The sequence below is a fragment of the Vicugna pacos genome, chromosome 17, assembly GCF_048564905.1.
Source record: "Vicugna pacos chromosome 17, VicPac4, whole genome shotgun sequence".
Taxonomy (NCBI): Eukaryota; Metazoa; Chordata; class Mammalia; order Artiodactyla; family Camelidae; genus Vicugna; species Vicugna pacos.
In genome coordinates this window covers 18888906-18912184 of record NC_133003.1, presented here as the reverse complement: position 1 = coordinate 18912184, position 23279 = coordinate 18888906, and the positions used below count along the sequence as shown (strand labels likewise).

General features: G+C 49.4%; 1 protein-coding gene across 1 annotated transcript in view; it reads right to left on the bottom strand.

Annotated features, from left to right (window-relative positions):
- LIMD1 (LIM domain containing 1) overlaps nucleotides 1–22769 on the bottom strand; it is a 61133-nt gene extending 38364 nt beyond the window's left edge. The window contains exon 1 of the mRNA XM_006200712.4: nucleotides 20589–22769. Within this exon, the coding sequence (XP_006200774.1) occupies nucleotides 20589–21987 (1399 nt within the window). The 5' untranslated portion in view covers nucleotides 21988–22769. The remainder of the gene's footprint in view (nucleotides 1–20588) is intronic.
- Between the last annotated feature and the right edge of the window lie 510 nt (nucleotides 22770–23279).

Here is a 23279-nt window from a genome sequence, read left to right as displayed (position 1 = left end):
AATACTATATAAGTTTTAAAAATCATATTTAACAGCAGCGTTGTCCAATAAAACTTTTCCTGTGATAATGAAAATGTTCTGGAGGAGGGCACAGCTCAAGTGGTAGAGCGCATGCTTAACATACACAAGGTCCTAGGTTCAATCCCCAGTACCTCCTTTAAAAATAAAGAAATAAGTAAACATAATTAATAATTACCTCCCCCACAAACAAACAGAAAAAAGAAAACATTCAATTCTGCATTGTCCAATATGACAGCTCAAACATCTGTTGGGCACTTGAAATGTGGCCAGCACACCTTAGTAACTTTTAAAATTTAATTTTAAATGCCTCATGCATTGGACAACACAGTTTTAGAATATTCTTTTATGACATAAATTCTTCATGATACAATGTTAAACGAAAAAAGGGGACGGGATCACCATGCATATGCACCACATTGTTCTCTTCTGTTTTTTTCAAGTATATTTATATGTAAAGACGTGATGACAAGGATGAAAATAATTATTGTCCACGGTCACTGCTGAGAAGTAGGCCTTTTGGAGGATTTTTGTTTCATTCTTTAACCTCTTCTGCATTTTTCATATATTCTAAAATGAAGATATACTATCTTCATAATCAAAAACAAGATTTAAGATTTAAACAATGTTATAAATACACTACTTCACGCAAACTGCTCAAAAATCCTTTCTGTCTCTGACACTTACGGGAAAAGTGCTCCTCAGAGCATTCAGCAGCCCCACAACCAGACCCTCCCCACACACAGAGTTGATGCTCCCCCATTGTCACCCCAGGCCCATTCACTTCCAGGGTCTTCTCCCACCCAAGTACTAACCAGGCCCGATCCTGCTCAGCTTCCGAGATCAGACAAGGTCGGGTGCATTCAGGGTGGTATGGCCGTAGACTTCCAGGGTCTTCTCATGAGATTTCAGACCCACAAACAAGTTGTAGAAGTAATAGAAAGACTTTCTATACACCCTTCATCCAGATCTGCCAGACGTGAACTCTTACATGACCACAGGACAATTACTAAAACTCAGGAAATTAACCCAGATACAATAAATATTACTACATATTATTTATATATGTACACACACACATACACTATCCTATAGAGCTTATTAAAATTTCACCAATTGTCCCTCTAATGTCCTTTTTTCTGGACCAGGATCCAATCCCAGAACTAAATCCACTGCTTTGAGCTGTTGTGTTTACTTGGCCTCCTTTTATGGGGGACAGCTCCTCAGTCTTTGTCTTTCATGACCGTGACACTTTTGAAGAGCCCTGGCCAAGTGTTTTGCACACCGTCCCTCACTTTGGCTTATCTAATGCTTTTTACATGATCAGACTGAGGTTTTGCGTATTTGGCAGGGACTCCCCAGAAGTGATGACATGCCCTTTTCAGTGCGTCCTATCAGCATGTACATGGTGCTGACGCGTCTTAACTCCCAGGGACAGAAACTCTGATCTCTTCTTAAGGTAGAATCTGTCAGGTTTCTCCACTGTGAAGTTACACTTTCTCTTTGTAATGAATAAGATGTTCATGAGGAAATCCTTTGAGGTTAAGTAAATATCCTTTTCCTCATTCTACGTGTTTGCCCATTATTCAGCATCCACTGATGATTCTTGCCTGAAACAATGACTACAATGGTCTTTCCAAGTGGTGACCTTTCTCTTTCCATCGTCCTTTCTACAATTCTCTAATGGAATCTTCTGTATGAGAGTGTTTTTTTCTTCCTTTCTCCCCGTTTATGTCTTTGTTTCACTAGGGACTCATGGATATTTATTTTATTCTCTGGACTGTAATCCATATTTATCATTATCCATTTTGTTGAAATTGTCACAGATTTGGAAGTCCCGTTTCTCAAGTCAGCTCACTTCTAATGTCACTCTTCCTTGAGAGAAGGCTCAAAATTGTGCACGCTTCCCAGGACTTCTGCATAAACATCAACTTCTAGAACAAATGTCAACCTTCAGCAGAGAGTCTTGAACCCACTTTGCAGGCTGCGCGGTACGGCATTTACATCCCTGCTCCTCACCTGTCAGGTTCTCCTACACAGCGCTCTCCTGACAGTGGTTCGCTTTCCCCCCAGCCCTTCAGAATCCCTCTGCCAACATCCTGCCCCAAACCTGCTTTCCTCCTGGACTATTTCCCTCCCCCTGGCTTCAGAATCCTCTAATACTTCCAATAAGGCTCAGCTCCATTCCTCACCCGCTTCAGCTCTCCGCCCAAACCAGGGTTGCCAGTTAACTGTGAATTTTAGATAAACAGTGAGCAATTTTTCATTACAGGTAAATGAATAATTGCGAAGTACGTGTTATGTCCCAAACATTGCATGGTACATACTTACACACTAAAAAGATTGTTCATTGTTTACCTGAAATTCAGATTCAACTGGGTGTTCTGTACTTTTATGTGTTAAACATGACAACCCAAGTTCAAGCATAAAGAAGGGCTGGCATTTACTGACTGCACAATTGGGAATCAATTTAGTCAAGAAGATAAGCAGCTAAAACACTTTACAGAGTTCATGATTCTTTTCTAGGGAGTGGTGTGTGTGTGTGTGTGTGTGTGTGTGTGTGTGTGTGTGTGTGTGTGTGTGTGTTTCCCCTAAACACTTTTATTGAAACATAACATACATAAAACCCCCCAGAGCATTAAGTCTACCACCCAGTGACTTTTCACAAACACCAAGCAGATCAGGAAAGGGAGCATCACTCCTGCTGAGCCTGAGGAGGGCCCCGCCCCTCGCCTGTGGTGGATCTGGACAGAGTGGGTTTGTGCATAAACGCTGGGTTCAGATCCCACCTCGGGCACGAGCATAGTTTCCTGCCAAATGGGATTAAGAACATACACATTTCCTGGGGTAACTCTGAGGATTCACTGAGATCATATAACAGCCTGAAACTGCTCCTGGCACGTGGGAGGTACCCAATTAAAGTTCATTTCCTTCCCTCCCTTTCCAGGAAAGATGTTTTCCTCCCTAGTTTCCTACCAGGCCTGAGGACTGAGAAGGAAAACATACCAGCCACTCTTCTGAGGGTCACCCGCACTCCAAATACCTCACAGAGCCTCCTAAGTCCTTCCCTGAGGGGACCCCTCCGGTGCTCAGATCTGCGCTCCACCCCCACAACTCCCCTAGTGCATTCTAACCACATTGTTGGGGCAATTGCCCCCGCCCGGCACACATGGGCACTCAATGGATGTTTGCTGGTTGCATGAATGAATGAATGAATGAACAAACCCACACACCCTGCCCACACAGCTCCATGCATTTCCCCACTCAGCACTTTCCCAACCTCACTGCTGCATCATCCGCCCCACAATGGAAAATACAGCAGGCGGGGTGCCCGGTCCATGTCTGGGTTAGAGGGGACAGCTGTGGGACTGAGATTAGTGACCCCAGAGCAGTGAGACGCCCCACACGACAGTCTGATGCCATAGGAACAACTAACCGTGTGGAAGCAGAAAGCAACAGGAATGAAAATCCTTTTTCAGGAAAAAATAAAGTCCTGCTCTTTTCTCAGAAGTAACCCAAAGCTGATTTTAGAGATGCTTTCAATCCACATTCACTCAAGAAAAGGGTGTGACGGAGGACAAAAAGACAAAGTGAAAAGTGCTGGTCAAACCTTGAAGCTCAGGGGAAATGTCTCTCTCTCCAATTTCCAAACAGAGTCCTCTTCCCTGCTTTTCCTCCCCGGGGAGTCAGGAGCAGAGACCCCAGGCTGGGTTGAGTCCCCAGCTTCAGTGCCGGTGGGAGAGTAACACCGGGGGATTTCCCCTTAGGACAACGAGTAAGTCTGGAAGCCCACTTTGTTTGGTTCTGGTTACCCAGCGAGCCACCTAGCCAAGCTACTTCATCGCTCTTTGCCATAGCTTCCCCATCTTCAAGGCCGGAAGTGGTAACGGGCGTTCTGCAGGGAGCCCGAGACACCTACACAGACATCACTCCTTCGTCAACAGTCCTGAGCCGCACACGGGAATAGAACGGAGGTTTTAACAGCACTTTTAGGCTTCACTGAGAGAGTGACACAGGGCACATCGTTAATTCCCCTTTCTGAGAAAAGAGAAATCATTGCTCTTTAAGATACCCCATTTAGAATCTGCAGAGTAGGTGAGCTCCCTGCGAGGCACACACAGACATGAGTTTCCTGGGGGGCCAAGAACCAAGACATCTTTCAGGGAGGGACCTGAACAACTAACCCACCCAGAGGAAGAAGCGTGGAATAGCGATGCCCACCGTGCATGAACTGGGAGGGGGAGGACGTGAAAGACTTTCTAATAATCAGAACTGGCCGGCCCCTCTCAAGCCGCCTTGAGACTGAGCTCCCTGGACTGCTGGTGTTCCGGAGGCAGGAAGGTCGGAGCAGGGATTCCTGCTGTGTGGAGGGGGAGGGGGTCCCGGCTCTCAATTCTGATTCTATAATTACCTGTATAAAATTAGATTGACTGCTGACCTTGCAAAAAATCAAGACAGCAGCCAGGATGACACAAAGTCCCCAGAAAGTTCCAGAAGCCAAACGGAAGTGGTATTTCCAACAAGCAACAGAAATGGAAAGTCCTTCATACACTGGCTTCTACATTCAAGTTTTGTATCATCCAAGAGAACCTCTACCAGCATAATTTTTACTAAAGTCTCAATTCACTCAGATGCTTAAAAAGTAAGTATCTATGTGTTTAAAAATTGTCTGGTGGGAAAGGTATAGCTCAAATGGTAGAGCACATGCTTAGCGTGCACAAGGTCCTAGGTTCAATCCCCAGTGCCTCTTTTAAAAATAAATAAGTAACTGACTCATGTATATAAAATAGATAAACAAGTTTATACTGTATAGTACAGGGAACTACACTTGATATCTTGTAGTAGCTTGCGGTGAAAAACAATATGAAAATGAATATATGTATATTCATGTATGACTGAAGCATTGTGTTGTACACCAGAAATTGACACAACATTGTACACTGACTTTACTTCGATAAAAAAGATTTTTTTAAAAAGTAAACCTAATTACCTCCCCCACAAAAAATTTTTTTAATTAAAAATTGTCTTAACAATTTGACACAACATTGTAAAATGACTATAACTCAATAAAAAAATGTTTAAAAAAATTGTCTTAACAAGATTATCCCTACATAGAATGATGGGTGCCTTTTATTACTACTTTTGTCTATATGTTCTGACTTTTCTGCAGTTAGTTGTGTTTGGTTAAATGTTTTAAAAATGACAAAAACTACAGAAGAAAGCTGGTGAAAAAAATCAAACCTTTAAGAAAGCATAGTAACTGCCCAAAAAAGGGATGAAAAGAAAATCGCTTGTGAAGATATTTCAACAGAAGAAACTGGAAGGGTATCAGCCAAGGGATACCAGCTGGGAGAGCGGGTGGCTTGAGACTGACAAGCAGAGCAGAGCCCAGAGAAACTCCTGAGTCAACTCGAGTCAAGAACCACAGAACTGGTGCAGCCACTGCAGAAAACAGCTCCTCAAAAAACTAAAAGTACAACTACCACATCATCCAGCAATTCCACTTCTGGGTGTACCTATCCAAAGAAAATGAACTCTAATTCAAAAAGATACATGCACCCCAATGTTCATAGCAGCACTATTTACAATAGCCAAGACATGGAAACAACCTAAGTGTCCACCAACAGATGACAGGATAAAGAAGTTGTCACACTCACCAAATGGAATACTACTCAGCTATAAAAAAGAATGAAATTCTGCCATTTGCAGCAACATGGATGGGCTTGGAGAATATTATGTTTAGTGAAGTAAGTGAGACAGAGAAAGACAGATATTGTATGATATCATTTATATGTGGAGTCTAAAAAATAATGCAAATGAATGTGTATGCAAAACAGAAAACAGACTCACAGATACAGGAAACAAATTTGTGGTTACAAGAGGGGAGAGGGAAGGGGGAGGGACAATTAGGGGTGTGGGATTAACAGGTACAAACTACTATATATAAAATAGATAAAACAACAAGGATGTATTATATAGCACAGGAAATTACAGCCATTATCTTGTAATCTGCAAAAATACTGAATCACTATGATGCACACCTGAAACCAATATAATACTGTAAATCAACTATATATGCATATATATATATAGAACCACAGGGGGCTCTTACACTGCTGGTAGGAGTGTTACATGGCACAGACACTCTGGGAAATTTTGTGGCAGTTGCTGAAAAGGTTACACATATTCCTACCCTATGATCTGGCGATTCCACTCCTAGATATGTACCCCAGAGAAATGAGCACATACATCCACACAAATGATCAGAGTAGGCTTATTTGTAACAGCCTTACACTGAAAGAACCCAAGATTCCTCCAAAGGGAGCCAGAAAAACAGACTGCTGTATTCACACCATGGGGTGCTACTCGGCAGGACAAGAGGACCAACAACTGACAAGACGACAACAGAGATGAATTTCACAGACACTGAGTGAAGTAAGCCAGACAAGGGTACTACAGTAGATTCTCGCTATATGAGGCAGTTATGTTCCATAAAGTCACTGCAAATACCAAATTAGTAAATGCTAAACTGCTGCTCACAGACGAAACACACAATTAGGTTCCTGTGAGCCTCTGGTCACAATGTCTCTTTCCATCAATTAAACAATACACAAACTTGTTTTACCTGTTTCTGTTTAAAGATACCTTATTTCGTATATACTGTTGTGACTCGAACATTGAACTCACAGCCAACAGCCCTATAACTCATGCCTGAACGAAGCTTATCTAACAACGAATTTTCTCCACAAGGCACATCACAGCTGTCTCAAGTTTAGGACCGCTAGACAGCACTTCAGCACTACACCTGGGCCATTTTAAACAGAGAAATTGCCAACAAAGAGCACAAAAATGCAACAACACAACAACAAAACCCAAAGCATGGCACTAAATAGATCAAGGAAAGGACACTTTACAATCTGGGCGCTGAAACAAGCAGGCAGAGCCTCTCCCCAGGCAGCCTCCGCTGGGAATGTGTGTGGGGCGACGCAAATTGTTCACCACTCTACACATGTCCCGAATGCCCTCCAAAGTGCTGTGAGGATTTATCTGGGTTTACAAATGAATTTTAGCAAGTAGACAAATTCACCCATACAGAATCCGTGAGTAATGAGAATCAACTCTATGAATATGCTCTATGTTTTGAAACAGGTGAAACTAATAAATGGTGAAAAAATCAGAAAAGAGGTTGCCTGGGGTGGACATTGACTGGAAGAGGCAAGAGGGAACCCTATGGAGTAGGAACTGCTGTCTTTTCCTTTTTTTTTTGAAATGGAGGTACTGGGGATTGAACCCAGGACCTCATGCACGCTAAGCCCACACTCTACCACTGAGCAATCCTCCCGCCCCCGGAACTACACTCTCTTGATAGGAGTGTGGGTTACACAGGTCATGCGTTTGTCAAAACTCATTAAACTACACGTTATTTCACTGAATGTTATTCCTTCCCTCGGCTTCCTCTGCTCTCTGGCTGTAAACCTGGGCAAAGCTGCCCCTCAGCACACCCACACGTCCATTTTCAGGCACGGGTAAGCCAAGGGTGGCAGCCATAGCAGGCCACGGGCAGAGGAAAGGCTGCCAGCCCTGGCCCCTGGGCTTTTCAAACTGACCTCCAAGCTCGGCTAACAAAGGGCCTCTGTCTAAGCCCCAGAGCCTGAGAGGGAAGCCTCAGCTGGTTCAGAACAAGCCCCAGACAATCGGGCCTATGGAAGCTGCCTGGAGAGCCACCCCGACCTGGCCACCATCCGCCACACCCAGGCAAGGTCTCCAGAGCCTGGAGGGAGGTTTAGTGAGTGGGGAGCCTGTCAGCCAGGCTCCAGGAGGAGCCAAACCCCAAAGGGCCTGCTTCCCACCTCTAGACAGGAAACACCTCTCTAACTACAGGGACAGGATGGGTGACCTCTTTGGATGCTCTGCCTGCACTGGCTAAACTGAGGGTGCGTTTTTAAGTTCCCAGAAAACTGGCTCAGCTGCAGATACCAGCTGCTCCACCACGCCCTGTGCAGACGCCAGCTTCACACCCCAGGGTACCTTCCTCCTCCACCAGAACACACACGAGCCTCAGTGGGTTCTTTGGGGGGAGGTGGGAGTGGGGGATGGCAATTATGAAACCAGCCTCCCTTGGACAAGTAACAATCTTTATGTTTAAGTATTTGTGGGTCTGAACGAATCAACCGAGCCTGGTTTCAGACAGGACAAGCAAAGTAAAGGAGCTTTAATACTTTTGAGAAAATAATAACTCTAAGTGCTCATACAGTAAGTGGCCGCCACGTGCCACAGCCTGTTCTAAGTGCTTCGTAGAGCACAGCACCATCCAGCGTAAAAATAAGGCAAGCCACGTGTGAGCTTACATATTCAAGTATTAAAAAGTAAGAAGAACTGACAAAACTCAATTTAATATTTTACTTATTAGCCCAACATATCCAAAGTATTCTCATTTCAACATATAATCAATATAAAAATATTAATGAGCTATTTTGCTTTTTTCCACCCCAAACCAAGTCCTCAAAATCCAGGGTACATTTCACATTCAAGCCAGCCACCTGGTGAACGGCTCAGCAGCCTCCTGTGGCTGTGGTTCCCCAGCTGGACGGCACACATGTACACTAATTAATTTAGTCCTCACAACAGCCACATCTGCATTTTCCTGATGGGGAAACTGAGGAACAAGGATGTTGAGCAGTCTGCCCAGGGCAGAGCCCACAGTCTTATATGGCTTTTCATTCCCACCAACAGCTCCTCAAATTCTGGCTTTTCGTGTAATGTAAATGTCTTCTCAGAGAAGAAAATCTCTCCAGGTTTACAGACTAGCTCCCCCGCCACCAGCCATGTCACCCATGTCCTCACCCAATAAGCTCATCCTTCAGCTCAGACGGGTTGTCAGGGTCTGACAATATTGGCACAGGGCATCACAGCAACCAGCAGGCACGGTCACAGAAATCTGTGCTTCTAGCATCCACTGCATCTCAGCCCACTGGCATCGTAACCAAAACATTTCAATTTTTTACTCTGATTGCATAATGCTATAAATACACACTATGACTGAGTCACTCAACAAATACTTCACAAATAATTTCTTTTTTTCTAAATGGAGGTACTGGGGATCGAACCCAGGACCTCATGCCTGTGAGGCATGGGCTCTAACCCCAAGCTACACCCTCCCCACCGTGAGTGACTTCATAGAATAGGCTGGAGTAGGAACTGCTCTTTTTGCTGTTGTATTTTGAATTTTTGTTTTGTATTTTGAATCATTTCACTAATTCAGTGTTTGGTTTTATTTCCTCACTTTCCTTTGCTTCTTAAGAGCCGCTTTATCATAGAATGTAGTTCTGATTTTTTTTTTTACATTTTTTATTGATTCATAATCATTTTACAGTGTTGTGTCAAATTCCAGTGGAATGTAGTTCTGACTTCATGAGCGAGGCTGATGGTAACCAAGCATTATTAGTGAGAGAAGGGCATTTCGGAGTCACCTTTGCTGGGACGTGATCTCCCAGAGGGACCCGGAAGGGTGACTGGGAGCAGCGCCTGTCATCACCACCCACTCACCTGCTGCCCAGGTGTGTCCATTAACATATGTGTTTCTCATGCCCTCCCCACCCTGGGCTTCTGCGCTCTGTTGCTGACTTCTCTGCAAGTGAACGAGGGACCCAGCTTCCACAAGGGATCAGCTTCCACTCAACTGATGTACGCCCACTCCCTACATAGTGTGACTCAGGTCCTGCCTCTAAAACCATCACCCTCAGAGCAAGGAGTCTCCTCCCAGGCAATAGCCCTGAACCCCAAACAGGCCCTGGGGGCTTGGAGCATAGGAAAGGAAATGGAATTCTAAGGAGCACAGGACATTCAGTCCCTGTCAGGTGAGGAAACTGAGGGCAGTAAAGTGAAGCAGAGTGTCCGAGCTGGCACAGCACATAAGCACCACCAGGCAGGCCTGGTGTCTGCTGCCAGCAAGTTCCACGAGACAATAACGCTGCAGGCTAATGCCCCAGGGCCCGGCCCTGAAATCCATCTCTCTCTAAGTTCACTTCCTTACTGCACCACCAGGAAGTGATGCGAACTCAGGAGGGGGAAAGGGAAACAGAACGGGCCATTTTCAGCAGACGGGAACCTACCCGGATCCCTGGGGCGAGCCCTGACCGTCATGTGGCTCCCCCCGGACAGGGAGGCTTGGGAGGACAGGGAGGCTGCTGTTAGGGATTTAGGCAGCAAAAGGCAAATCTACTACTGTCTTATCAAGCCGATGTGACTGTCACATGCAGTTGGGCCCAGAGCCTGCTGTGACGTGGTTCACCCCGACTCAGGGCCTACATTATAAGAGGGGTGCCTTGTCCACTACACCTCCCAGGATCAGCTGCGGGGTGGACCCACGCTAAACTCAAGTCCCTCCTCTTGAGTGACAGAGAGCATCTTGGCAGGCTTCCAGAGCTTTCTATATGTTACAAAAACATGTGTCGGGGAAGGAAGGTAGAGGCCCTGATATGTTCCTAACTTCCAGTAACCGGGAGTAACCGGACCACGCTCTCCTGGGACATGCAGAGACGAATTGCAGAGCAAAACAGATGAGGGAAGAACTTGGCCAAGTCCAGACTCGTGGCTCTCAAAATTTAAAAATAACCTGGCTGTGGATCCTAAAGTATTCCCTTGGAAACACTCTGGCAGAAAGTCTCCAGCCTTCCAGGGTGACCCTGAGATTCTGTGTCCAGCTGGTTTCCCTGGGAGGGGACAGATGAAAAACAAAACCTGAAGCAGATATAAATATTTGCTGGCAAGTGCTACCCTGCAGTTGACACGCCTTGGAAATTTTGGAGGCCTGTTTTGATTTAGGGCAAAGTTTCTGTTCAGCTCGCCAGATGGACTCTGAGCATAGTTCCATCCAAAGTTTGGTTTTGAGCGTCTCCGCACGTGGCCTGGGCTTGATATTGCCTCTTAGACCAAGGCATCCTGGCTGCCCCCAAGGAAAGTGTGGGCTGCCACACTCCTGCCCCTGTCCACAACACTTGGGGGTGTCGCACAGGCACCCCTGAGGGCATGGCCCACTCCCTTCAGGGGAACACAAGAAGTCAAGAGTCTGAGGGGTTGTAGGCAGTCAAGGCCCCTGCATGGCCCATATATGTGCCTTGGAGGCTCCACAGCTCCAACACTGCCCTGCAGGGAGGGGCTGGTCCGAGGATGGGCTCCTGGCCTGAAGAAGAACCTGGATGTACTCATCCGCCAAGAGTAGGATCCCTCCAGCCAGCTCAGGCACCCCTCACAGCCGGCCCTCCTCATTGTCCACCAGAGAAGGGGGAGACCTCAGGCCTGAACTACTTGTGGCCACAGTGCCCCTTGAAGTCCCTCAGTCAGAAAACCACTGTGCTCCCAGGAGCTAAGGGCCAGCATAGCACGGCGGCCAGGATCCAGGAGTCTGCAACCAGACTCAGCAAAGCTCCTTAATAAATGTACTGGGCAGGTTACTTAACATCTGTGTACCTCAGTTTCCCCATCTATAAAATGGGTATAATAAAACAGGGTTGTTGGAATGACTAAACAAGTTAATGTGTGTGAGATGATTAGCAAAGGGCCTAGCACAGAGCTAAAAACCCCTTCCCCTCCCCTCTTCACACCCTAACTGAGTCTCTCCATTTCTTCAAGAGATATCCACCAAGCCCCAACTATGTGGGGCCCTGACAGCGCCGGGCCCTGAGGCCACTGTCGCCTGTCCAATGACCAAGCCTGAAACCCAGAACATCTGAGGGCACCACAGGAGCCCTCGGAGGTGTCCTGGGATGTGTCAGCAAAAACAAGGTCAGCAAGCCCCATGGCCAGCGCTCCCAGCGGTCCCCCACCCTAGGGACCTGAAGCTTAATTAGAATGAGAGCCTTAAAAGGCCTCTAGGATGGGTGACCCCTGTGATACCAGTGGCTCCCCATGTGTGATTGTTTCCTAAAGCAGATCTCCAGTCCTTCCTAATCTCACTTCTGTCAGACACAGTACAGAGCAAACTGGCCCCTAGCTCAGTAAATGCCTCTACATCTGGCCAAAGAGCCAAGAACACAGCACATCACCCACCTTCATCACCACGGCTCCAGCCACTACTCCGGTTTTTTTTTTCCCCTAGGGCAATAGAAATTTATTTAAAAAAATTTTTTTAATTAAAGTATAGTCAGTTTACAATGTTGTGCCAATTTCTGGTGTACAGCACAATGCTTCAGTCATATAGGAACATATAGATACTTGTTTTCATATTCTTTTTCACTAGAGGTTACTACAAGATATTGAATATGGTTCCCTGTGCTATAAAGTATAAACTTGTTTATCTATTTTATGTATATTAGTATCCGCAAATCTAGAACTCCGGCCACTACTTTGGACTGGAGACTTTCTGCTGAAAATCTTAATGCTGGTTATTCTAAGGGTGGCAGGCATGTCAGTAATTCATGGTTCTCATTTTAATTGTATGTATTTTCCAGAATATCTAAAGTAAAAATGATTACCACTTACAACTGAAAATGTTAACTGTAACTAAACAAACAAACAAAAAAGTTGTTTTTTAACTCTATAGAAGCCTGGAAGGGAGATGGGATACTAGGCTGTTCAGCCCTCAGCCTTTCTGGGCCCTCTTAACTGTGGACAACACTGCCACCCAGTCCCTTGTTACTCGGTCAGCTAAAATCCAGGCATCCGAATGTACCCAAAGTCACAGCCACAAAACTTCGGGCCAGGAAGAGCCCTCGGAGGTGGCCCTGGATCAGCACAGAGGAACAGTGGGCAGCCCCACGTCACACCTGCTGGCAGGCTTGGGCCCAGGACACCTGGCTCCCTCGCTCCCAAATGCGTGCCTTTCTTCCACAGTCTCTTCTCCCATGTGGGAGTCATAAATCAACGGATGTAAAGAAACATAACTTTTTAAAACAACCTCTAGCGAGAATGGCCATGTCAAAAGATCAGTTCGATGTTCTGAATTATGAACGGAAAGAGCAGGAGGATTTGATGGAAAATAACAGGACATTTTTTCCCAGGCACAAAGGAACAGAACAGAAACACCCCAGGGAAGGAGGACCTCAGAAAGACAGCCTGACAGAATGAGGTAGCTGCCGTGAGACACGGATGTCAGGACAGGCCAGGGCTCCACCCCAAGTGGGATCGCAGTGGGGCAGCACCACGCTGGCCAGAGGATGTGGGCCAGGGAATGCCAAGGGCAAGGGCCCTGTGGGGAAGGAACTCCACAAACCACAAACTCCTAGTGGCTGGTGCAGTGGGAGCCGGTGATCACGGTGGGGCTGGAGGGACATCCCGAGTGAGGGCCTGAGGCCAGGGTGAGAGAAGAGGGGGTGTCACTGCAAGTGTGAGGGCTGCGTCCTCCAAGCCCAACGTCCTTCCAGGCCCAGTGCTAAGAGCACGGACATGTGGACCCAATGAACAGATAAATTCCTCTGTATGAATCTGGGTGTCTGCTCATCATCCTGCCCAAAATCTCAGAAATCTGTGTAGAGAGCTGGAGGGTAGGGATGGGGCTAAAGCATGTGATGGAAAGTCCATCCCTTCGGAGAACACAGAGGACCAAAATGGTGTTGGCGTCCTGACCACTGACCGTGAGGGAGCCACCAGTGTTACAGAGTGGGACAACCCAGCGGACGGCGATGGAGCCACTGTGCCGATGGCACCCACTCCTTGCCGTCCCAGCCTCAGCTGCGCTCTGATCACCCACGGGCTCTCCAGCCATCCCCAAACCCACCGTGATGGGTTTTTAAATATTCTCAAGGTTTTAGAAGTTACTCCAAGCACACGATTGCTCAAAAACTCGTGTTTGCAGTCAGAAGTCACAACTACAGTTCTCCTTGGAGTGTGGAGGTGACTGTAAGGGGGCTTCTTGTGTGCTGGTCATGTTTGGTGCTTTGATTTGAGTGCTAAGTGTGTTCACTTTGTGAACATCTAGAACACGTGTATGTTATACATCAACAAAAAGTTAAAGTACACGCCTTCCTGGTTTTGAGGGGAAGATTGCCTGGCCTACTAAAAAACATACACATAGGCTACCCAGCTTCTAAAAGGTCAGGAGTCGCCATATCTCAGGGTGTGCACCTGCCGGGGTATAGACCGGCAGAACTGGAGTCCTGAGTGTCATTTACAAAAGCTACCAAAGGGTCAGAAATCTACTTCCAAGGCAATGGGAACCTGGATCTAGGAGTTCAAATGGTGGCACCATGTCTCCAAAAGGAATGTGGGAAGAAGTTCCCAGGTAAGCACACATGGTCGTGCCAGCTACACAGAGCCAGATGGTTAATGATCTTCTGCCGCCTTCTGCTACTTCGGTACTTGGTTTGGGTTTACTGCAATGCCTGATATTTGAGAGGTAAGCAGGACCTCAGGGTGCACATAGGCCCCTGTCCTGAATTCTGGAGGGGCTGTCTTTTTTATAGGATTGGCCGTATTGTTTCCTTTTATGTGAAAAATGCTCTGAAAATCACCCTCAATTTTTTTCATTCAAGGCTGAATTTAAATCCCGTATTTCAAGCATCTGTTACTAATATAAAGTCAGATAAGAAGTGCTTAAAAAGTCATTAAGACAACGTGCAGCTCAATGTTTAAGAGACTGTCAGACGGGAAGGAGGAGACAGGACACTTACAGGTTCCTCGTTTGGACAGCTTACTTAACCTCCTCCGTAGCTAGTAAAACAAAATCACGTGTGACAGGCTCCCTGGCCCCTGGAAGGGCAGGGCCATCCCCAGGAGGACTCACACCTGTCCTCAGGCTCCCAGGCTAAGGTGGGACTGCCACTGCAGCTTTCTGGGTTCAAATGCTGCATGAGGAAGGGGTATAGCTCAGTGGTAGAGCACATGCCTAGCATGCATGAGGTCCTGGTTCAATCCCCAGTCCCTCCATTAAAAATAAATAAATTAACCTAATTACCTCTACCCGTCGGTGGGGGGGGAACAAAACAAAACCACAAACCACCCCCTCCCCGCAGAAAAAGAAATGCTGCAGTAGGAATTTCCACCCAAGACAGGAAAACTAAAGACAGAGCCAGGCACTTCTCTCCCTGTGCAGGCGGGGCGGGGCCCATCTACCCACTTGCTGGGTGACCGGGACCCTGGAACCAGCCTCTTGCCTTCCAGCCTCACTGGGTCCTAATGGAGTATGGCTCTCTCCCGAGTGGCACTAGCAGTGACTGGTTCCCCAGGCCCACCCACAGCAGAGAGGGAAGGCGCTGGGACTGCAGGCTGAGTCCTGAACCGTTGCATGCGGAAGAAGGTCTGGAAAGGGCAGGGAGCCCACTGCTGCCCCTGCAGAAGTTGAGGGGAGAGTGAATCTAGAGGGGCCAATAGAGACCACCCAGCCCAGCCCCGAAACACCACCCAGCTCTCCCAGGCACGTGGTCAGGGCCCCGGCTGGGGTGGCAGCACCACCACTTAGAGCTGGGTGGTCTTGGGTACTTCACAGCCTTGGTTTCACAACTGTATGCACAGAATAATGGAGCCGGGCTGTGAAGGTTAAATAGACGCACTATGATTAAAATCATGGCCAAGGTCACTGTGAATGGGGTCTTGGCTGCCCTGGAACACTTGAGGGGTAGGGAGTGGACACCTAGATCTCCCGTCACTGAAGGAGCCATGGCCCAGCCGCTGAAGGTGCAACCAAGAGGGGCCCTCACCTGTTAGCCCCTTCAGGGACTGCCCCAGCTACACAGAGCCGCCTCGCCCAGTCACCCCCTCCGCAGGGCAGCCCACACCCGATGACCAGCCCATGGGGGAGTGTGAGGGCCAGGCCAGCTCACACCAACTCAGGACAGCTCTGAAGGGCTTTTCTAGCCCCCAAGCGCCCTGGGGGTCGGCCCAGGGTGGTCAGGCCTGCCCTGCAGCTGGGGCTTCTCCTCTACCCACTGCCGCTTCCTCCCCCACCCTCCCCACCTACAGTCCCCAGCAGCATCTCTTAGTAAGCCCCCTGCACACCAGACTCTGTCTCAGGAAGCCCAGCCTGTGACAGGTGATGCATTTGTGTCCTTTTCCCTTAGGAAGGGAGGAGACGACCAGCGTGAGGAAGACAGATGGCTACCGTGGAGGAAAAGGTGGGAAAGAGGAAACAAAAGGCACGAGGGCCTCTCACTTCCTCTGCAGTGACAGCAGTGGAGTGGAAACCACATGGGGCCGCATCCTCCAGGAGCAAGGCCCAGGGAGGTGCAAACCCAACAACATTCTCCGAGCAGCATTAAGAGTTTGTCCTTAGCTCTTTCCTCCAAGACAGAAAGACAGAGAAGCCACAGAGAAACACCAGAGAAGGAAAGAGAGGGAAGAAACGCCTCCCTGGGACCAGACTGTCCCAAATCCACAGAGACCTGGCCATGGAAAGTGCCAGAAGACTCCTGGGAATGAGCTCATCAGTAACTGCACACCAAGGTGTCTTCAGACCCACGTGTCCTCCAAGGTGGTGGCAAGGATTCATGAGCTCCTCCCACAAGGCCAAGTGCCCCTGAAGGGGTCTAAGTAATCAACCCAAACATGGACTTTGCTTTGCTTCTGGCTAGAATTACATCGACTCTGATGGTGACCATTAGATGAGGACTGAGGCCTGGGCGGGACCAGGGTTTGTTCAAGGTCCCACAGCGGGGCTAGACCACGAACCGACGGCCCGGTGCTCGGAGCACAGACTTTCTCCTCGGCCACAAGGCGGGTCACGTTAAAGTGGCTGGAAGCTCAGGTGCCAAAGCAGGTGGAGGCAGGCCCTCTCCTGTGTGATGGGCAGTGGGGCCCCCAGCCTGAGCTCTGCGGAGAGCAACCAGGCAACATTTAAAGGGAACAAAGCCCCCGCCCTGCAATCCAACCCCCCATCCCAGGAGTTTATCACACGTCTAGGCTTGCAGTTGGCCCTTTCTGAAGTTCACCACCAGGCTGCTTACGTGACCTGGGGCACATCCACACAGGGTGACACTGAGCCAATTCAACGCGTGCTGATGCAGAACAGCAGCCAAGACACACTGTTCAGCAGGGAAGGAAAGAGCAGGTGGACGGCAGGCTACCGCTGAGACCCTCAGACAGACACACACACACATATACATTCATCCCACATCCGGACGCTCGGCTGGAGAAGGGGGTGGGGAGGAGACTAAGTTTTCACCGTATGTGGTTTTGTGTCTTTTGAATTTTCTACAGGTGACTACATGCTTAGTCAAAAAATAAAATTATGCAGGGAACTATATTTAGTATCTTGTAGTAACCTAAACTGAAAAAAGAATATGAAAAGGAATATCTGTATGTATTTGCATGATTGAAACACTAAGCTGTACACTGGAAATTGACCCAACATTGTAAACTGACTGTACTTTATTTAAATAGATAAACTTTAGTTTAAAAAATGAGTAAATAAATAAATAAAGTATGGTTCCCTCTATATGAAATATCCAGAACAGATAAAGCCAGAGAGATAGAACATGCATTAGTGGTTGCCAGGTGCTGGGAGAGATGGGGGAACGGGGAGCAACTGTTTTATGGGGTGTGGATTTCCACTAAGGGTGATGAAAACGTTTTGGAACTAGACAGAGGTGGTGTTTGCACAATACTGTGAAGGCACTAAATGCCACTGATTAATTTTTGGATTAATTTTAAAGTAATCGAAATGACTACTTTTATGTTATAGGAAGTTCACCTCAATTTCTAAATACATAAACAAAAATAAATAAAATAGGTTTTCACACCTGTGCTTAGGAGGCAGCTGGGCATTGCTGGTTAGCAGAATGAGCAGGGAGGCTGAACTGTGGGGCTCAGATCCCAGCAACACCTAGAACACCAGGTGAGTCCTGGGATAAATAATTTAACCTCTCTGAGCTTCAGTTTCCAGGTTGGTGAAATGGATGTAAGAAAGGAACCTGGGTCATGTGAGTAAATTAAATAGCCTCTAACACAGCGCCTGGCACAGCCCAAGCCCCCAGGGCCTCTGCTTTTGCTGTCTGCCCCCGGTCTCCTTCAAACCTTGCTAGAGAATATGGGATCTTCCTTGACCACCTGATTTAAAACCAGAAACCTCCCTGCCACTCCCTGCCCCGAGGCTCCACCCCTCCTCTACCTTTTTCTTTCCCTCATATTTGCTTATTTATTTTGTTCATCTCTTGTCTCCCTCTACAGCACTGTCTGATATGGAGGAGTCAGGGTTTCTGTCTGTCCTGTTCACAAAGGACACTATGGCCCAAGGTAGGTGCTCAGTATACACAGGCTGAATGAATGGATAGTGTTAGCTAATGTCCCTGCTCTGATCTGGTGTGTGAACCTGCCTCTCTGAAAAAACAAAACTGCTTTTTTTTTGTTTAATGAGCTTGAAATTAAAAATTGAAGACAAATACTGTATTTCACATTGGTGTGGAATCTAAAAAAACAACACAAATGAACAAACAAAACAAAACATAAACAGAGTAACAGATAATACAGAGAACAAACAGGTGTTTGCCTGAGGAGAGGGGCGGACTGGGGAAAGAAATAGGTGAGGGAGAGTGAGGTACAAACTTCCACCTGCAAGATAAATCAGTCACAGGTATGAAATGTAAAGTGTGGGGAATATAGTTAATAGCTATGTAATATCTTTGTATGGTGACACACCGTAGCGAGACTCACCGTGGTAATCAGTTTGAAATGCACAGAAATATCGTATCACTATGTTATGCAATAGGAACTGGCACAGTGTTGCAGGTCAATTACACTTCAAAAACAAACTCATGGAAAAGAGATCAGATTTGTGGCTACCAGAGGCAGGGGTCAGGGAGCAGGAGAGGGGAACTGGATGAAGGCAATCAAAAGTATAAAAGTCCAGCTGTAAGGCAAATAAGTACTAGAGATGTAATGTACAACATGATAAATATAAACACTGCTGTATGTTATAGATGAAAGTCACTAAGGGATTAAATCCTAAGAGTTCTTATCACAAGAAATTTTTTCCTATTTCTTTAACTTGTACCTACGTGAGCCGACAGATGTTCACTAAACTGACTGCAATCATCACTTCATGATGTACGTAAATCAAATCATTATGCTGTACACCTTAAACTTACGCAATGCTGTATGTCGATTATATCTCAATAAAACCGGGAGAAAAAAAATTCAACAGAAGTTTAAACTAAAAAACCCGCAGTATTTCTAGCTAAGCATTTATTCCCAAAGGAGGGCATTTACAAGGGAGAAGAGAAGGTTCACAGTAAGATGATGCTACATGCTCTGCAACGTAAACCAGTGAAAAAGTCATCCTGACCTCTGACTGCCCTGGGAGGTGTGAGAGCCGTTCCCGTCAGGCTCTCATGAGCAGCCTCGGGCCCTGACCCTGCAAGCATCTTGGGGCAAAATCGTTCATTCACAAAGAATGGGGTAGACCGAAAGCAGCAAGCCAGTCGTCTCCCTGTCCAGGGCGTTCCCTGCCCCGGCCTCCGGCCTCCTCCACCCGGCAGAGCTGCCTACCCCAAGGGCACTCCGCTTCCCAGGGCCTTCAGGCCTCATGTGGGGAAATCGCGACCCCAATGGTCCAGAGTTCAAAACTGAAAACAATAAAAGAAAACCAACTCTCAGACTCTTCTAAAAATAGGCTGTCTCCCTTGTAAGCTCTCCTAGGCTACATCATTACTCAACAGAAGAATATAAGCTGCTTTCCTCCCGCCTCCAAACACTGTGTGGAGGGAAAAAAAAGCTGAAGCCAGCAGTCTCCAAGAGTTTGTGGCTTTCAAAAGAGAATAAAACAAAACCTGCCAGCTGGAGTAAAACTAGCAAGGGGCATCTTCCATCCTCCTGGGAGCCACGACTGTGGGTGTCTCCTGGCTGCTGGCCAGGTGGTGGTGGGGAGGTGTTAAGTTAGAAGGCACCTAGTCCACTGGTCTCAAATTTCCCTGAATGAACGTCAGGACCACAAGCCGGGGAGGTTTGTGAAAATGCTGATCGCTGGGTCCTATTCCAGAGTTTCTGATGCAGTAGGTCTTCGGTGGGGCCTGAAAATTTGCATTTTTAACTAGTTCCCAGGCAGAGGGATACTGCTTGTCCAGACTACATTTTGAGAACTACTGCTCTAGAAGAAAGACTTCCATGTTAGTGTTTCATCTCCCGCCACTGCACCTGTAAGCAGACACGTGGGCGCGCGCACACACACACACACACACACACACAAACACGGCTGTAGAGAGCCCCGGCCTGACCACTGGTCCTCAAAGAGCCAGACCTACCTGGCCCAGACAACAACCGATGGAACATGCAGAGGTACCTGGACCTGAGAAGCCCATTCAAGTCCCGCCTGAGCCAGTCACTGACTGTGAGAGGCTCTAAGTCACCCCCGAAACCCTTGAAACCCAAAGTCACGGCATTTCCCTTTTTTGAGAGCAGTCATGAGCAGTCCCACCCCGCTCCGCCCTTCGCACATGGGTAACCCCAGCTGCAAGATCTTTTTTCTGCCTGGGGATGCTTTCGAGTTTCTCTTCAAGTCTCAGAAGAAGCAGCTGAAAGAGGAAGCCAAAAAAACAAAAAAAGGCAGCCACTCAAGGAGAACTACAGCATCCCTGGTGGGGAGCACCTCCCCCAAATACAAGGACCCTATCACCCACCGTGGGCAACCGCACCAGCCTCTCACTCACCAAAGTAATCGGCCTTCGGGTGAGCATCCATCTCACGCTCCAGACGTTGGGTGAGGGCTTCTAATTTCAATTCGGCAGCAGTGGGCCCAAGCTCAGGGCCTGGGATGAGGGTCTGGCAGGGCAGCCTCACCCTGGGAGGACTGGGGCTTTCTGGGAGCACAGGCCCCAGGCTGCCATCAGGAGACCAGCCAGGGGGACTTTCTTTACAAGATAACTCAGGCAGGGTGGACATCACTGGATGGACGAGGCTGGTGGGGCTGAGCTTGGGACCAATGCCAGGGTCTGTGCAGCCTGGCTTGGGACCCAGCCCAGGGGCTGCACCCGGCTGTATGTTGTCCATGCTGGCTGGTGAGGTTGATGGGACAGAACTGGAGAGGTAAGATTTGGGCCCATCCTGGAACCAGGGTTGAGGGTCCACTGTGGGTTTGGGCATCATGCCTGAAGCCTCACTCCCAACCCCCGAGTTTGTTCTTGGAAGAGCTCCTTGACTGGGGCGGCTCGGGGCCAGAGGCGCTGAGAAAGAAGGGGTCCTGGGCTGAGCAGGCCCCAGGAGGGCCCCGTTCTCTGGGCCTGGGGAAGGCAGGCTAGTGCTCACTCGCTGGGAAGTGGCTGTAGTCCAAAGACCTGCTGGCTTCTCACTGCTACGGCCACCAACACCACCACCATCCTGGCCGCTCTGAAATGACCTGCTGGAGCTTGGGGAAAGCTGCGGCTGGTACAGGTGATGATCCCTGGAGGGTTTGGACAGTGGTGGGTCACTCCCTGGGGTGCCAGACCACCCACTTCCTACACCCAGCTTGATGCCAGGGGATACTCCTGGTTGGTCGCCCCACCTGGGGCTTGCTAAGGAGAGGTTGTCATAATAGTCTCCATGGGTGAGGCAGGAAGGATCCTCGCAGGGTCCCGGCCGATGGAAAGCTGACAGCTCAGAACTTGCTGTGCTCTCCTTGGATCCACAGTCCTGGCTGCCTTGCTTCGAGCCTCGGACATACAGCCTGGCCCTCTGATCCTGGGGTGGGTACAAGGGCTGCCCAGATGCGATGGTAGTGGTTGTCCCAGGAACCACTGTTGAGGCAGCGAGAGGGGGCTTGGCAGCACCGTCCCCCATCAGCTTGCTGCCGGCACCAGCTTCCCCGTGGACCTGTGCACCCAGACGGCCCCCACCGTTAACGGGACCTCGGCTTCCCCTGGGCAGGGTCTCCTCCTGCAGGAGCTGTTGCTGCTGCTGGAGGTGGATTTTGGCCATCTTGGTGGCAAACACCCTGCGTGTTTCCTCAAACTCCGGGTTGTTGCCTGCACCCTTGTCCACTCGGAAGAGTCCATCCTTGGAGGCCTCGTACATGTTCAGGTCCTCAATGAATTTACTGGCCTCCAGGCCCAGGTCGTCGTATTTATCCATGTTGCAGACAAATGTCCAGGCCTAGCCCAGGTGCTGTGTGTTGAGCGCGTGGAACTGGGGAGGCGATGCTGGCGAAGGATGGAGGTTCAAGTCCAGCCCAAGACAGGTAAAGCCTTCCACCTGCCCAGTATGAGAGTCATGACCCAAGGCCTTACAGCCCAGCCGATGTTGAGGCCTCAAAGTCACTTGGACCAAGTTTGCTTCCAATTCCCTTTCCCCTCAGAGGTGTCCACGTGGGGGCAGCTGGTGGCGCTCCGCCATCCGAGCTGGCTGTGAGTTCTTCCCTCTTCAAATCTTAAAAGGAAAAATAAGTTGAAAAAAGAAATCACATCCTCCTTAAACAACCAAACTCGGGAACCCACAGCTAGGCAGCAGCCGCTGGACGGCGCCGGGGTGAAGCCACTCGACCGGAGAGAAAAGTGCAGAGGCCGCGGACCCGCCGGGCCGGGTAAAGGCGCGGCGGCGGGAGGCGCGGGCACGTCCCGGGTGCTCAGTCCTCCGTTGCTTCTCCCGGTGGCGCGGAGCTGTGATGTTGGCCCACGCGGAGAGGGAGCGCGGTCCGGGGCGCACGGGCCGGCCGGGCCCCGGCAGGAAGTTCACGGCAGCAGGGCTGGCGGCCTATTGTCCGATGGCGGCGGTGGCTGGGCGCGCGCGGGCCGGAGGGCGGCGGGACGCGGAAGTGAGTGCGCCGGACGCCGTCCCCGCCGCTCGGTCGCCAGCCGGGCACGTCGCGAGCCTGAGAGGAGGCGGAGGCGGAGGAGGCGGCCGAGGGGCGGGGGCGCCGGCGAGGGGCGGGGTCGGCGCTCGGAGCGGCGGGCGCCCCGGGGCAAGACCGCGCAGGGCGGGGCTGGGGCGCCTGGGGGTGTGTCCCGCGCGCCCCTTCCAGCGCCGGAGCGCGGGGATGGCGCGAGATTCCCCGCTGCCACTGCCGCCCCCTGCGAGGCCCGGCTCCCGTCCTTCGGCAGCGCTGGACGCGGGCCACCGCGCGGAGACCGCCGGCGGGTGGCTTGCACAGCTTGCATGGACCCGAGACGCACCACTTGGAGTTTGCGGGAGTCTCGAGGGATCGCGCTCCCCGCCCGGCCGTGCCTCAGTTTCCCGGGTGGGAAACCAACCCCTATGCCCCTGGAGGCCGCCTCTGCCCGGGCCGGTCCCAGTCCACAGGGTGCACGTTTGGCGACCGGGGGTGTCACCCGTGGGCTGGCCCAATGTCCTCTTCGACAGGTAGGGAGACTAAGGCATAGAGAGATAACTGTCCAAAATACCATCGTGACCAGCCAGGCGTGGATGGA